Below are 16,409 nucleotides of genomic sequence, written 5' to 3'. Positions count from 1 at the left end.
GGATCCTGAATGGTTCAATTTTTCTATGCGATTATATATATATATATATATATATATATATGCACTGAAGAAGTTTTCTCGAAGTAGATAGGATTTAAGGATTTCTACTGTGATAAAACATAAAATAAAGGCTCAATTTTCTTATGTAGTATATCCGTGCATTGAAGAAGTTTTCTAAAGTGTACATAGGATTTAAGATTTTTTTTTTGATGAAACATTCCAGATGGTTCAATTTTCTTTTAAAGAAGTCTCCTAAAGGTATGTACTGCTCAAAGATTTCCTTCGTCAAAAGGTATTCATTAATGGTTCAATTATCCAATGTGGCACATTCAATTCAATTCAATTCATTCATTGATCCAGTCAAGAAGATTTCTCAAAGTACATAAGGCTTAAGGATTTCTCCTGTGAGAAAACTTTCAAAATGGCTCAATTTTCTTATAGTGGCACAACCAAGCCCTGAAGAAGTTTCCTCAAGGTAAATGAATATAAGATTCAAAGATTTCCTTTGTGATAAAATATACAAAATGACTTGGCTAATCAATTCACTGTAGAAGTTTTTCCAAGGTACATAGGGTTCAAAGATTTCTTATTAGATATTTATCCTAAATGTTTCAATCTTCATATGTGGCAAATCAACGCAGCAAAGAAGTTTGTTTGATGTTTGATGAACAACAACACAGTAAAAAATGCTTTATTATACAGTACGACTTCATAATAAAAATATTAGTTGAATCTAGTTTATCTTCATAAGTCCACTATCCATCATTCATTGAGTTTTTCTTGATGGCTGTGTTCAGAGCTGAGTCAAAGTCGGATTCTTTGTTTTCAATTCTTCGTCATATTCAAAGGCTGCATTCCTGTATGAAAAATACTGTCCATTATTATTGGGAGGTAAATCGGTGAATTCCACATCAAGAGGCGGTGGAGGTACTGGGGGAGGAGGTGACGTCAGCCCATCGATGGATGGGCGGTGCCCGAGATGCCTCTGCGTTAGGAGTACCTCTCGCAAGCACTGCTGCACCTCTGTTTGTATCCCTCTCAAAATGTCTTTTTTCATTGTCTCGAGATCGTCACGTGACACCAGCTCTTCTAGTCCACCGTCGTCACGTGCATATGCAATATTGACAGTGCTTGGATTGGTATTTCCACCTCCACGTCCAGCCACGCCCTCAAATCGTCTAAACGCACTTCCTTGCCCGCTTCCAAGTAGAATTGGCCTTAACGCACCAGTGCTACTCATGTCCTTTTTGGGACTATGTAGGGATTCTGTACTGGTAGCACTCCCGGATTGAGACCGGACATCTAAGGTTGTACTCGTTGGCTCAGTTGTTGAGCTCGTGCTTCTTACTATACGTATAATATCTCGTCGGATGTTGTGCATGTTGGAACTTCCGCGGGCTTCCTCTTTCTTCCGGTCCTCACGGAGTTCATATCTAAAGGAGATGAAAATATTTGGAAATTCTTCTTTGGACGTGTAAACTTGGTTGGAGTACACATTTAAGGGAGATGAGAACTAGGATACTAAAAATCAGTCCCATTATACTAAAAATAAAATTTGTTCACACATTTTTGTCCCCAATTCACTTATCAAAACCTTATTGGTGAGAGAGTTTTTAAAAACATTTCATTTTGAGTGTTATTATTAGTCTCATAAACCGCTTGGAGGTACAATCTAGCCATAAATTCTGAAAGAATATAAGGAAAGAAAGAAAATAAAATGGATAAAGAAAAAATTACCAACCTCAAACTGGAGATGTCCTGTTTGATTTCATTGAGATCATCCTCGTTTACGCCGTCTGCTTTTCGAGCTGCTTTACACTGATGGATGTAGCGATTCACCAACCGTTTCATGACGTCTTGATACCGGTATTCAGGGGAGTTGTTCGGTTCGATAGACCCATCTACATTCTGAAATACAGAAATGAAATATTGAGATTGATATCAAAAGCAAGGGAAGTAGTAGAAGTCCATATGCAGTACTTAGCACATGGTGGTGATAATGATATCAGTAATAGTAGTAGTGATAGAAGTAGTAGAAGTAGTGGTAGTAGTAGTAGCAGTAGTCATGGGTAGGAGACATGAATTTTGTAAAACGGCCTTCGTCCTCCCTAGGGGTAGCAAAAATCTCATGAAATCGACTTGCATGGGCTAGTAATAGTAGTAGTCGTAGTATTATTAGAAGTAGTAGTAGCAGTAGCAGTAGTCATTGTCTTCATCGTCATCTCAGTAGTAGTAGTAGTAGTAGTAGTAAGTAGCAGTAATAGTAGAAATGAAATATTTTGATATCAAAAGCAAGGGAAGTAGTAGAAGTCCATATGCAGTAGCACATGATGGTGATAATGATATCAGTAATAGTAGTAGTAGTAGTGATAGAAGTAGTAGAAGTAGTGGTAGTAGTAGTAGTAGCAGTAGTCATGGGTGGGAGACATGCCCGCCTTGAATTTTGTAAAACGGCCTTCGTCCTCCCTAGGGGTAGCAAAAATCTAATGAAATCGAATTGCATGGGCTCGTAATAGTAGTAGTAGTATTTATTATCAGAAGTATTAGTAGCAGTAGCAGTAGTAGTCATTGTCTTCATCATCTCAGTAGTAGCAGTGGTTATAGTAGTAAGTAGTAGTTTTACTTGTAGTAGAAGTTGTAGAAATAGTCGTAGAAGTCACAGTGGTAGTACTAGTAGCAGTTGTAGGAGTAGTAGGAGTAACATTAGTATTAGTTGTAGTAGTATTAGAAGCAGTTGTAGTCATAGTAGCCGTCATCCACAACGTAGTAGTATTATATAGTAGAAGTAGTAGCAACAGTAGTAGTAATAGTAGTATTGGCAGTCGTAGTGGTAGTAGCAGCTTCATATTTTGCTCACAAATAAAATATGTTCTGGGCAGATTATACCAGGTTATATACATGTACTAACCTTCATGGAGTCATTCATGGAACAGTCTCTCCTTGGTTTGGGTTTGTGTTTGCTCTTTGTGCCTCTAAATGAGAAGATCCTCTTGCAAGCCATTGCGGCATAGAGTATTGATTTGGGACTGATGATCAGGTTGAAGGGTGGGGGAAGTGTGGACCCCTCATCAAAGTAGCTCATCCAAAGTTTAGACCGAGCAAACTTCCATTCCCGATCGGCATGGTCCTAGGTTTCGACAACAACAACAAAATTATAGTATTACAAATATATTGAAAAACAGACTATACAATATGATTTCATGAAGGGCAATTCCATAGAATAACCTTCTTTTAGTATGTCCGATCCCAATTTTATTTCATGCTCACATCACATCATGAGCTGCTCAAGGCACAATAATATCTGAGCAGTACAACTTTTCATATACACCAGAAAGTTGAGACAAATAATTTCAGATTGGTTACTCTTCCGTGTATGTTTGGTCAGACGTTCTTATTTTATGGAATTGCCCTTCATATTTTGAGAGTATTAAATTGATGTCTACTTTATGAAGTTGAGATATACCTGTGCGAGAGCATAAATTTCTAGTCTAAGGGGTGTTGCACAAATGTATTTGCAATCAATTGCAAATTTACAAGTGATAGATCAAGTTTAACTAAAAGCAAACCAATTTCTACTTGTTGATACAAGAAGCGCACCAGTGATCATTTGCAAATTTGTAATTAATTACAAGATTTATGATTGATTTAGGGACCTGAAATTGACCTGTAATCTACAAATAAGACTTCACAAAGTTAACTTTCATTAGGGATGATCATGGTTCTACACTTCAGCTTACAAAAATATGACATATTTTCCTGTATGAATTCATAAAACTATGTGTTCAAAATGATTTTGTTTTTAGTTTGGTTATTTTCTGAAGATGAGAAATATGCGAATGAACAAAACCAGTTGGGGTTCTTATAGAACCACTCCCTCATGTGTTAAAAATATGCCGTGGAGTTTAAATATAACACCAATGGTGTTGAAATAATGGGTTCTAATAACATCTATGGATGACGAACCTCAAAATTTACACTGGTTTAAACTATCTGATGCAGTCCTCTGTAAACTCTGGTGATGTAGTTTTCACACCACTGTTTTTTGTAGTTATTCAAATTCGATTGGATTGGCTTGAATTGAATTGGACTGGATTGGACTGAATGTGATTGTAATAAATTGGATTGGATTGCATTGAATTGTGATCATTCGATTGCATAGCATTGAAATGAATTGACTTGGAATTTATTGGATGGAATGAGATTGGATTGGATTAAGTTGTAATGGATTGAATTGGAATCGATTGAATTATTTTAGATTGGATTAAATTAGATTGAATCATAATGGATTGAATTGCATTGGATTGGACTGAATTACATATTGGATTGAATCGGATTGGATTGAATTGGATTGGATTGAATCAGATTGGATTGAATTGTACTGAATTGGATTGAATTGTAATGGATTGAATTGAATTGGGTTAAATTGGATTGGATAAATTATTGAATCGGACTGGATTGAATTAAATTGGATTGAGTCTGATTGACTTGACATGAACTGAATTGAGTTTGATTGGATTGGATTGGACTAGATTGGATTGCACTGGATTGGATTAAATCGGATTGAACTGGATTGAATCAAATAGGATTGGAATGAATTGAATTGGATTGATTCGGATAACTTGACTTGAATTGAACTTAATTTAAATGAACTGGATTGGATTGAATTAGTGGATCAAATTGTAGTGAACGAGATTGAATTGAATTGATATTGAATTGAAAATTAACTACATTGAATTCAATAGGTTTGCAACTGAATAACTTTTAAACATCATTCTCCCACTCACCTCAATATAAATTTGGAAAGAGTTGCTTACCATACCAATCAACACGTCTAGAAGAACTATAATTGACAGGAAGTGGTACACCTGGTGGGTGTTTCATAAAGCTGTTCGTAAGATAAGAGCGACTTTAAGAACGACTGGTGATCCTTTCTTTTGGTAAATGCTATACACCATTGGCGAAGGTTTAGCGCGAAAGAAAGGTTCACCAGTCGTTCTTAAAGTCGCTCTTAACTTACAAACAGCTTTATGAAATGGCACCCAGGAACAAATACTCTCCAACTTGTTAAACAATTGAACTGAATTGAACTGGATTGTATTTGGTTCAATTAAATTTGAATTGAATGGAAATCAAATTGAATTGAAATTCAGCTAAATTGAAATCAATATAGCTTTGCCACTCTGAAAAGGTTTTGAACATCATTCACTTCCTCACCTCGATAATTTGGAAAGAGTTGCTCACCATAGCGATCAACTTGTTTAGAAGAACTATAACTGACATGAAGTGGTATACACCAGGAACAAATACTCTTTAACTTGTTAAACAATTGAACTGAATCAAATTGAATTGAATTTGATTGAATTGAACTGGATTGTATTTGGTTCAATTAAATTTGAATTGAATGGAAATCAAATTGAATTGAAATTTAACTGGATTGAAATCAGTAGCTTTGCCACTCTGAAAAGGTTTTGAACATCATTCACTTTCTCACCTCAATATAAATTTGGAAAGAGTTGCTCACCATAGCAATCAACATGTTTAGAAGAACTATAATTGACATGAAGTGGTACTCCGGGTGGGTGTTTCATAAAGCTGTTCGTAAGGTACTAATGACTTTACGCACGACTGGTGATCCTTTCTTGTGCTATGTGATATCCCTGTGTAATTGAGTTAAGACATACGAACATGTTCCAGTCATGCGTAAAGTCGTTCGTAACTTTACGAAAAGCTTTATGAAACACCCACCAGGAACACATACACTCCAACTTGTTAAACAATTGAACTGAATTGAACTGAATCAAATTGAATTGAATTTGATTGGATTTAATTGGATTGAATTTAATTGGATTGTATTTGGTTCAATTAAATTTGAATTGAATGGAAATCAAACTGAATTGAAATCAATAGCTTTGCCACTCTGAAAAGCTTTTGAACATCATTCACTTTCTCACCTCAATATAAATTTGGAAAGAGTTGCTCATCATAGCAATCAACATGTTTAGAAGAACTATAATTGACATGAGGTGGTATTCCAGGAACAATAACTCTCCAACTTGTTAAACAATTGAACTGAATTAAATTGAATTTGATTGGATTGAATTTGCTTCAATTTAATTTGAATTGAATGGAAATCAAATAGAATTGAAATTTAACTGAATTGAAACCAATAGCTTTGCCACTCTGAAAAGGTTTTGAACATCATTCACTTCCTCACCTCGATAATTTGGAAAGAGTTGCTCATCATAGCAATCAGCATGTTGAGAAGAACTATGATTGACATGAGGTGGTATACCAGGAACAATAACTCTCCAACTTGCTCGACAAAATAATCTCGTTCTGAATCCTCTTTGTTCAGTTTTGGTGCTGTGTTCTGGACCAAGCCAAACAGCGCCCATAGAAGAGTTAACAATGTTCTAGAGAGTCTGTTTAAAAGAGGAAAAAATATATACATTTCAAAGAAAATAGTACGGTTTGAAGTTGAAATGTGATGTGAACAAATATATTTGAAAATTAGGATTCGTCGGTAAGAATTAGTTTTATTGTTGTCATCATTATCATATTCATTTAAAGTCATAACTGGCTTTCTTCTCATGAAGTGTTAAATAGACGTACGAGTGTATTTCCTTTTCCAAAATTTGTAGACTTGATCCCAATTCAGTCAAAGACTGATAATTTTCTCGAAATAAAAATGCAATTTACACATTAGCCTGTAAACTTGAACATAACAATGGGATAATTACGTCTTAGTTATTATTGAGACAATCACAAAATATTGGATGAATGTGGTAAATACTCTTTCAGCTGAAATCGCTTTATTAAAAGGTCTAAAAATCAGAAGGCCATGCAGTAGTGGAATCCTTCGAATAAGGTATGGAAGAAAGTCATTGTCCCACCTCGACTTTAAGAAAGTTGTCAATTGAATTTTTGCAAATTCAATGACAGTTTCTTTTTATTTTTCAAATCGATTATCATATAATAAATGTAATGTTTTGACATGTTTTTACAAGAATATGTAGAGTGTGAAAGTTTAAAAGGTGATGTTTTCTACGCCTCCGCTATTTACATCCATTTCACGGGAGCACCGTGCCAGTAATTTTCACGGACATCTGTTATAAGCTATAGAAATACATCCATCTGATTGGTTACAGGGGCTGCGGAAACGTGTACAAAAACGTAAAAATGAACATCTGATTGTGATTTTTTGCATGCATGATCAACCGCCCACTTTTGGCTCAGCACGCCCCCCTCGCACTTTCAAAACCGTTCTGCTGCCCCTGGGTTAAGAAAAATTTGATTATATTATATAAAAAAAATCAGACAAGAAGGTTTGCGAAACACCCCTTGCTTACCCGTCAAAGTCGTTATTTTGCAATGCCAAACAGTACGCCCCCTCTTCTTCTTCGGCCGTACACCTTTTTTTGAAACTGCTCAGATAGTCTGAATAAAGTTTGTTGAGGCCGCATGCGAACGAACATAGGACGAGGAAAAAAATGAGGAGAAACTTTGCTATGTCTATTAACATGCAGCCGAGTGATATTTGGAGAGGACCCAAGTAAGGATTAGCCTGTGGAAAAAATAAAATTTAGTGGAATTCGATTAATTTCGTATTTATTAATCGTCGATTACAAAAGTATGTTTGTTTTACAAAATATTATCACATCGTTTAACATGTATAATTGAGGTACATGAATAAGAGCTATATACATTGGATAAACGCAGTTCCCGAAACATTCAATAAAGCCGAGACGTCTCCGCGAATGATCAGTGTAAAGAAGCTTAGGATGACGAAGTAAGAGGATGAGAAGACGGATTAAAAGACAGGATGAGTAGTTGAAACCTGGCAACTCAACTGTTTCGGGACGAGAAAGATAAGATGAGGATTTGTTAGATTCGACTTTCCTAGTTTTAACAATTGGTCGTCTTGCCTTCTTGTCCTTAACAATAGCCAAGTCATTTTAGCTTAAAATTTTGCCTAACTTGGAACAAATTGCAACATATTTTTTTTCCACAATGCATTTCTGTGAGGTCCCTATTACAACATACTAAAAGTCCCAAACTATCCGAATAGGGGAAAGGCATCTAATTTGCATAAATCGAAGATGGCTGCCAAAATTAATTGATATGCCTTATCCTTAATATTTTGTCATATTTTTTTGCACAGACAATGGGAAAATCTTAAATTAATACGCATTTCACGATGATTTAGATATTAGAAATAGATTGCAATCGTTTTCTGGAATGTCCGGTTAATATTTTTTCAAAAAATGTGAGAATTTATGCAGAAATTTTCATTTGCTCAAAAATGTGCATGTGCATTGATATCTTTCTGTTTAATCATTAACATCAATAATTAATGCAAAATATCAGCATTCGACACGAAAGGGGATATAGTAACGAGAATATTGATATGCTTCATGATATTTCTATCTCAATAAATAGAGTAAAATTCACAAAGCAAAATGCTGAAAATTTGATCAAAATCGGATAACAAATAACAATATACAAATAATAAGTTATTGAATTTTAAAGATATGCATTATTCCGGTGAAATTGTTCTAGGCATGTCTTTATGAATATTCATTAGCTGGGCTGATGATGTCATATCCCCACTTGTTCTTTTGTATTTTAGTATATGAAATAAGGTTTATTAAAAAATTTTCTGGCAAGAACTTAAACAATTGGATTGAAAACTGATTAAGTGCATTAGTTATTTATTGCCGCAACTTATTTCATCATAATGGAGACACATCATTTACACATGTATGAAAAAATGAAACATTTATGATTTCATGTTATAACATACATAAGAAAAGGGAAAGTGGGGACGTGACATCATCGGCCCACCTAATGAATATTTACGACGATGTGCATATAACTGTTTTCACAAAAATATTGATAAACTTTAAAATTCAATAACTTTGTTATCCGATTTTGATGAAATTTTCAGCATTTTGCTCTGTGAATTTTACTATATTTATTTAGATATAAATATTTTCAGCCCGAACCATCCCTTCAATGTCTTAGCTTGCTTAGATAAAGGGCAAATACCTCCGAATGTATTACTCGATATTGCGATAAAATTACACCAAAAAACCAACCTCCGTGTCTCAGTCACACTATTGATATCGTAGATTAAATTGATGTGACTAACACGAAGAAATACATGTAATGTGCATAGCGATAGAAACGTGTATTACTTAGATGGGTATGTGGGAAAATTGCATTTTCTATATAACAACTTTTATGTTAATAAAATCTCTTGGAAAAGTTAGAGGAAGCATTGCTCTGCATGCAATAACGTTCGGGCACCTTAAAGCATAATCCCGCAAGAGCCTGTCGAAGGTACCGCCCTTATCTAATGTGACAAAATGGTGTTTTTGCTACAGAAAACAACTTTTATTGTCTTTAAATCACTTGGAGGCAAAAGAGTAGGCTTTTCGCTATCAGTTACATATAAAGAAGTGATGGCACAGCAAATCCTACCCCTTCAGGGGGCTGCCGAAGTCACCAACCCCCTTTTTTTGCCAATTTGTTGTAAAATCTGCCATTTTTAAGCCACATTGAGGCAGTAAACCACTTTCATTGTTTTGTAAGCACTTGGGGCCGAAAAATAGATTTTCCTCTATCAGCTAAATATAAAGAAGTGCTGGCACAGCAAAGCCTACCCCTCAGGGGTTGCCGAAGTCTCCCCACCCTTTTGTCTATTTCCCCTAAAAAAAAATCACAGTTTTTGCCCCCCCCCCCATTCAGGCATAAAGGCATTTCTGCTATATAGTGAAGTCACTTTTATTTTTTGAAACCACTTAGAGATGAAATAATAGGTTTCGTCTATATGTAAAAAATTGATAACATACGGAAAACGGGTGGGTGACCTCGGTAGTATAATAATAGTAATAGTATATGACCGGTCCAACGGCTACATTTCATTTTTCTCTTGAACTCTGAAATCGAGCAGGCAGAAAATGCCATATTTGGGTGTACAACGTCACCAAAAAGGTCTGGACACAGGATGGAAAAGTAAAAATCAAAACTCCTGACAAATTGTATACCATAGCATAAAATAGTTTCCGTGCCTAGACCCTTTCTTTTAAACAATAATACAGTCCAAACAGAATCGAATTTATGCATTTAATGTTGATAGAAACAATGTTCTTGTAGTATAAATCTTTACTTACTCATTTTTATAATAGAGCTATATAGTTTGAGAAAGCCAATATTTAAAGTAGTATCGAGTCCGGAATTGATTTGATTTGCAATCGGGTCTGAGTAAATAGTATACACTAGCGTCGTCTACTACGTAAACTAAATGAGCGAATATGACCAAAACTAACCATTATGTTTATGAAAATTAGAACACTTTCCCCTATTTGGATTTTCTAAGGACTTTTACTATGGTCTTCTATGGACCTCAAAGAAATGTTCTGCATTGGAAGAAATTCTGTTGCAATTTGTTCCAAGTGATAAGTTAAAATGACTGGACTACAACTCGATTTGCCGAGTTTCACCAACTCATTATCTTGTTTCATTGTTCCAAACAAGTCGATATATGCAGAGTTCCAATAACTTGTCACCTTTTCTTGTCCCGAACAAGTCAAATTTTGTCTTCTTGCACTAACTAGTTGACTTGTCAAGTTCCAACAACTCACCATCTTGTCTTCTTGTCCCGAACAAGTCGATATGCAGAGTTTCAACAACTCGTTATCTTGTTGTATTGTTCCAAAAAAGTCGACTTGCTAAGTTTTTTTAAAAAGTTTATTCAAATCGTCATCTTGTCTTCTTGTCACAAACAAGTCGACTTGCTCAGTTCGATCGACTTGTCATCATTCTTGTCTTCTTGTCCCAAACAAATCAACTTGCTAAGTTTATTCAACTTGTCATTTTGTCCCAAACAAGTCGACTTGCTCTGTTTATTCGACTCCTCATCTTATCTTCTTGTCCCAAACAAATCAACTTGATCAGTTTATTCAACTCGTCATCTTGTCTCAAACAAATCGACTTACTAAGTTTATTCAACTCGTTATCTTGCCTCCCCTCCCCAAAAATACAGTAAAAAGAGGTGCACCCTGATTTTATTTTGGTGTTTAAAATAAATACATAAATAAATAAATAACTAAATAATAATAATAATGATGATAATAATAATGATAAATGCAATTTATTAGGCGCCAAATCCATCTCGTAAGAGATGCTCAAGGCGCAAAAGTGAAGGGGGAGCAAAACAAAATATTAAAAAAAAATCATAGTTGATAAACAAAACAGAATACCATAGAAATACATCGTTGACTCTTAAAAAAAAGTATAACTCCATAATTTACAAATTTATAATAATTCATGATGAATGATATGATTGGTATAATTTTTGCAAAGAAATTCACTCTATGCAGGGGAAGCGCCTAGGTATTTTATTTTATTATCAATAATACAATAATAATTTTATTTCATTCTCAATAAACAAAGGAGTACACGGTCCAGACCTTTCTTTTGTTATTATGTTTCTTCTTTATTCCATTTTCTTCCCCTTTTAAATACCCCCCACATTTTAAAGCAATAGGATGGTTGCCTTCTGATGTCCACCTCCCATGTAGGGCCTCTGTCCTTCGAACTACCCCTAAAAAAAAAAAACCCAGCAACAACCCCACGACCCGAGACATTTTTTTCTTCATTACATGGAAAATCGTAACAAAGCTACGACACAATTTTTTTTGGAATATCGTGGGGGTGGCCACCCCTGCCCCCCTTCCCCCTCGGTGCCGCGTCCGACTGCACATATATACCTGAAAGAGGTAGATGATCCTAGCAAAACTGAACACGTTTGCGATGGCAAAGACGCCCTCGGAGAGGAGGGTCGGGTCGGCGGCAGGCCAGTCGGCTCGGGTCAAACCGTCATTGTACTTCCCACGATTAAACTGGATTGCTGCTACCAAGCGTAGACTATCCATTGATCAGCAAGAGGGAAGGAAATGTATTATTTTTTAAAAATCTGGAACAAGTTTTTTTTTAAATAAATAAAATTGCATCTTCCTCTAGCCTGGCAAGGCTTAAAATGGCAGCATCGCAGATAATATATCCGGATGCATAAATAAAATAGTTGACACTTTATCTATTAACCCTTGCCACGCCAATGTTGCAATTTTACACATTTGTCGTACAATTAATATGATTCAACAATCGTAATAATTAGTCTTTAGTCATTTACATTTATACTGGAGAGGCTTATTAATGGCTATAGTTATTGGGACATTATTATATGCACAATAATTGTTAATATCAACAGATCAATATGAATATCTTGTTTCAAATAAAATAGAATAAACATGTCATTTTTATTATTCCCTTAGAATTAATTCAGCGTGCAATGACCTAATCATCTTAAAACATCATTCGTGAAGAGGAGGTTATCATATATCATTATAGTTTTATTCCAGATCGCTTGGTGTATTTTTTGGTGATATTTCTTTATATTTCCAGACGTATTTTTTAATCAAGCGAGTGTAATGCATCATTACTTATTTTATAAATTACATCACGAAATTATTTTATGAGGCCGCAATCAATTTCAAGATTAACCACTCACGATTGCGGTCTCCGGTGTTCATTTATTCAAAGAAAAGTTTATACTTTACATGGTTGTTGTGCAAGTCTCAGAATTCCGCAAACATTTTTTCATATATAATGTACAATTTTCTCAGTTGCAGAAATGATAGAAAACAACCATACTGAGAATGAAAAAGCAAACTGTATTTTTACGAATCACGCGCCGATACTATCATTAGTGATCGTCAGAAGTAAAACTAAAACAAAACAAGAACATAAAACCCCCCCAAAATAAAAACAAGCAGCGAAATACCTTTGCTATTTGTAAAATACCATTTCAATATAATATTTCATCTTCGTGTGACCATGTTTATAACTTTGGAAGAATTGCTGATAAATTATGCAATTATTTCCTTATTGATAATTGATTTTAGAAAATGATTACTATACGGAATTATTCGTGGACATGTTTGTATACCTTTTTGCATAACTACATGCAAAGACCGAATATAACAATGATAAATATTAACAGAAATTTTGTGACTTTCAATGTAAAATTGAACAAGTGGAACGCCGCTGGCAGTCTCGCCTGCATTACGCGATTCGATATACTAGTAGCAGCAGTGCTGACTTTGAAAACAGCTATTTAATAATTATTCACAAAACAAAACATTCATATGATAATAAAATACTATGTCCATTGACCTAAAATGACTTTTGACCATGATCATGTGACCTAAGACGTGTGCAAAGCAATCATCCATACTTGATTACCCTATGTCTATGTTTCATGAACTTGATCCATAAACTTTTAAAGTTATGATGACAATTCCACAAATACCCCCAATATTACCAAAGTTCGTTGACCCTAAATGACATTTTGAGCTTCATGTGACCTGAATCTCGCACAGGATATTCAGGGATACTTAATTGCTCATTATGTTCAAGTTTCATGAACTAGATCCGTAAATTTTGCAAGTTATGATGACAATTCCACAAAATAATACCCGCAACATGGCCAAAGTTCGTTGACCCCAAGTGACATTTGACCTTGGTCATGTGACCTGAAACTCAGGCAGGATCTTTAGTAATACACCATTACCCTGGCCTTATATCGAAGTTTCATGAACTAGGTCCATATTCTTTCTCAGTTCTGACGACATTTCAAAAACTCAACCTTAGGGGCCTTAGGTTAAGATTTCAATGTTGACGACGCCGCCGCCGTCGGGAAAGCGGCGCCTATAGTATATGTTATTTCTAAAACTCCTGAATAATGATTTAAAATTATTGTTAGAAATTGAAAACTTGATATCTAAATGAACTGCTATCTTGCTAAAAAAAATACTCACATTTTACCGTTGCTATTGCAATAAAGCACTTTTGCTCCGCGACGTACGGGGATTCAAGATCACAGTAAATCTATTGAAAATGCCCGTCAAATGGTATTGAACAGCTGGGATATTTTTGTCGATTGGCGAACCGGGACAGCTGGTGGGTGCTTCATAAAGCTGTTCGTAAGTTAAGAGCGACTTTAAGAACGACTGATGATCCTTTCTTGTGGTAAATGGTATATTCATTGGCGATGGTTAAGCGCGTAAGAAAGGTTCACCAGTCGTTTTTAAAGTCGCTCTTAACTTACGAACAGCATTATGGAACGGCCACCAGTTTCGTTTTAGGTTTCAATGCTGATGTAAATTGCAAAATTATGTCCTTTGTCCAGAGTAAAGGAATTAACTGCCATTTTAATTCACCAAATTTCGACAAAGACTTCTTGGTCAATGGTTGTTATTATGTTTTATCGATTCTAAAGAAGTACGAAATGACATATATTGTAATCATTGGAAACGGAAATAAACGAAATGAAATGTTCGCTCTTTATCATGACGGGCATTTGACAAAAAACACAAGTCATGTTCTACATTATGTTCTTGAATCCATCCACCGTCTTGTATAGCGAAAACTCCCTTATATAACTTGTAGCATTATAATCAGTCACATTTCCCCAACGGCGGCCGTACGGCGGTCGAAACGGCCGTTATATTTAGTTTTATTCAAACCACCTATATGTAGCCGCGGTACAAAAAAATGTTAAAACGGCTGTTTTCGACTCGCCGTACGGCTAGTCTGCTGTGCAAACCCTTCACTCGAGTAAAGTGCCTGAATTGCAGCCTACTCATGCCTTGTGTACTGAAGGCCCTCAGTTTTGTATGTGCTAGTCTTTGCGTGGATACACACTCGTTGATCAAAATTTCAATCAGAGTCTGTGCCTGCAGACTACCGTATGGCCGCCGGAGGGAGAATGTGACCGAGGTATAACTCCCAGTATACTTTACCTGAATGTGCAGAGGTACAATGAAAGCATGATGAAGTCTAGCCAATTCCACCATTGCCTAATGTAAGCTCGAAGGCCTTCCTCCCAGAGCTGTTTGCATTCAGCCCAGATCATACCTGGAATATGAATAACAGTAGACCAGGGGCCTGTCTTACAAAGAGTTGCGATTGATTCAATCAATCGTAACTATATGGAAATCCATCTGTGTCATAATTTTTTATACAGGAAATTTGCAAAATGTCCTTTGTAAACACAGGAGAACACATCAAATTGTCAAGAAATCAATGAATGTATAGATATAAATTCATATCTAGAAAAATTTATGAACAAACATGCATTTTTATATGCTGACATTGCTGGCTTTCCATAGTTGCGATTGATCGGATCAATCACAACTATGGAATGCCAGCAAAGTCAACAAAAAAATGCCTGTTTGTTTATAAAAAATGTTTTAGATATGAATGTATATCCATAAATTCATTAATTTCTTGACAGTTTGGTGTGTTCTTTTTTTTTACAAAGGACATTTTGCAAATTTCCTGTAGAAAAAATTATGACACTGATGGATTTCCATAGAGTTACGATTGATTGAATCAATCATAAATCTTTGAAAGACGGGGCCCAGGTAAGGGGCTCGTCTTACTAATAGGTTCAACTCAAATCAAACTCAAATTGCAATTGATCTAACTTTGTGTGCTTTATTTCATAAAGAGTTACATTTGCTGTAACTTTGCCATTATGACAATTATCATGGTAACCTTAATTTCGATTGGCTGCTGAGCCCTGGTAGTTTCCATAATGCAATGGCAAAGTTACAAGAGTTGTAAATCTTTATGAAACGGACCCCAGGGTCCCGTCTTACAAAGAGTTGCGATTGATCCGATCAATCACAACTCTGGATGGCCAGCAACATCAACATCCATCATGCATGTTTGTTCAAAATATTTTCTAACTATGATGTGTATTCATGAATTCATTGTTTTCTTGTAAATTCACTGTGCTTCTCTTTGTTTACATAGGACATAGTGCAAATTTTCTGTAGGAAAAATTATGACGCTGATGGATTTCCACAACCGTAACTCTTTGTAACATGGGGCCCAGATCAATCGCAGTTTGATTTGAATCTATCTCAACTCTTTGTAAGACAGGGTCCAGGCTCGGGGAGCGTGAACATTTATCGTCCGACAAGTTGTCAGATCTGAAAACTAATTCCCTTGATTTTGATTGGCTGAGAAGCGCTTTAATGTGTTAACAGTCGGATAAAACAGGACGTGTCGAATAAAACGTCAGATCAGTCCTTTCATGAAATGCTCCCCAGGGGTCCGTTTCATACAGAGCTACAACTATTGTAACTTTGTCCCTTTTGCAATTACCATGGTAACAGGGCTCTGCAGCCAATAAAAATCAAGGCTATCGCAATAGTTTTCATAATGGCAATTTTTTTTTTTTTTTTTTGACTGGGGGTGCTGATGTAAATTTGATTTTAAAAAAAGGTTTTCACTACAAAATCGAGTTCATTGTGGTTCAAAAAATGTGAAAATAA

At 35.5% G+C, this 16,409-nt stretch overlaps 1 protein-coding gene across 1 annotated transcript in view; it reads right to left on the bottom strand.

Moving 5' to 3' along the window:
• Positions 1-207: 207 nt before the first annotated feature.
• LOC129261178 (transient-receptor-potential-like protein) overlaps positions 208-16,409 on the bottom strand; it is a 30,502-nt gene continuing 14,300 nt past the window's right edge. Inside the window, exons 7-13 of the mRNA XM_054899240.2 lie at positions 14,868-14,982; positions 11,775-11,931; positions 7,350-7,564; positions 6,215-6,422; positions 2,909-3,127; positions 1,742-1,908; positions 208-1,433 (exon numbers count right to left, since the gene is read on the bottom strand). Coding sequence (XP_054755215.2) covers positions 794-1,433; positions 1,742-1,908; positions 2,909-3,127; positions 6,215-6,422; positions 7,350-7,564; positions 11,775-11,931; positions 14,868-14,982 — 1,721 coding nt within the window. The 3' untranslated portion in view covers positions 208-793. The remainder of the gene's footprint in view (positions 1,434-1,741; positions 1,909-2,908; positions 3,128-6,214; positions 6,423-7,349; positions 7,565-11,774; positions 11,932-14,867; positions 14,983-16,409) is intronic.

Source organism: Lytechinus pictus, chromosome 5 (genome assembly GCF_037042905.1).
Source record: "Lytechinus pictus isolate F3 Inbred chromosome 5, Lp3.0, whole genome shotgun sequence".
NCBI classification, from domain to species: domain Eukaryota; kingdom Metazoa; phylum Echinodermata; class Echinoidea; order Temnopleuroida; family Toxopneustidae; genus Lytechinus; species Lytechinus pictus.
This window is presented reverse-complemented; position numbering and strand designations above follow the sequence as displayed.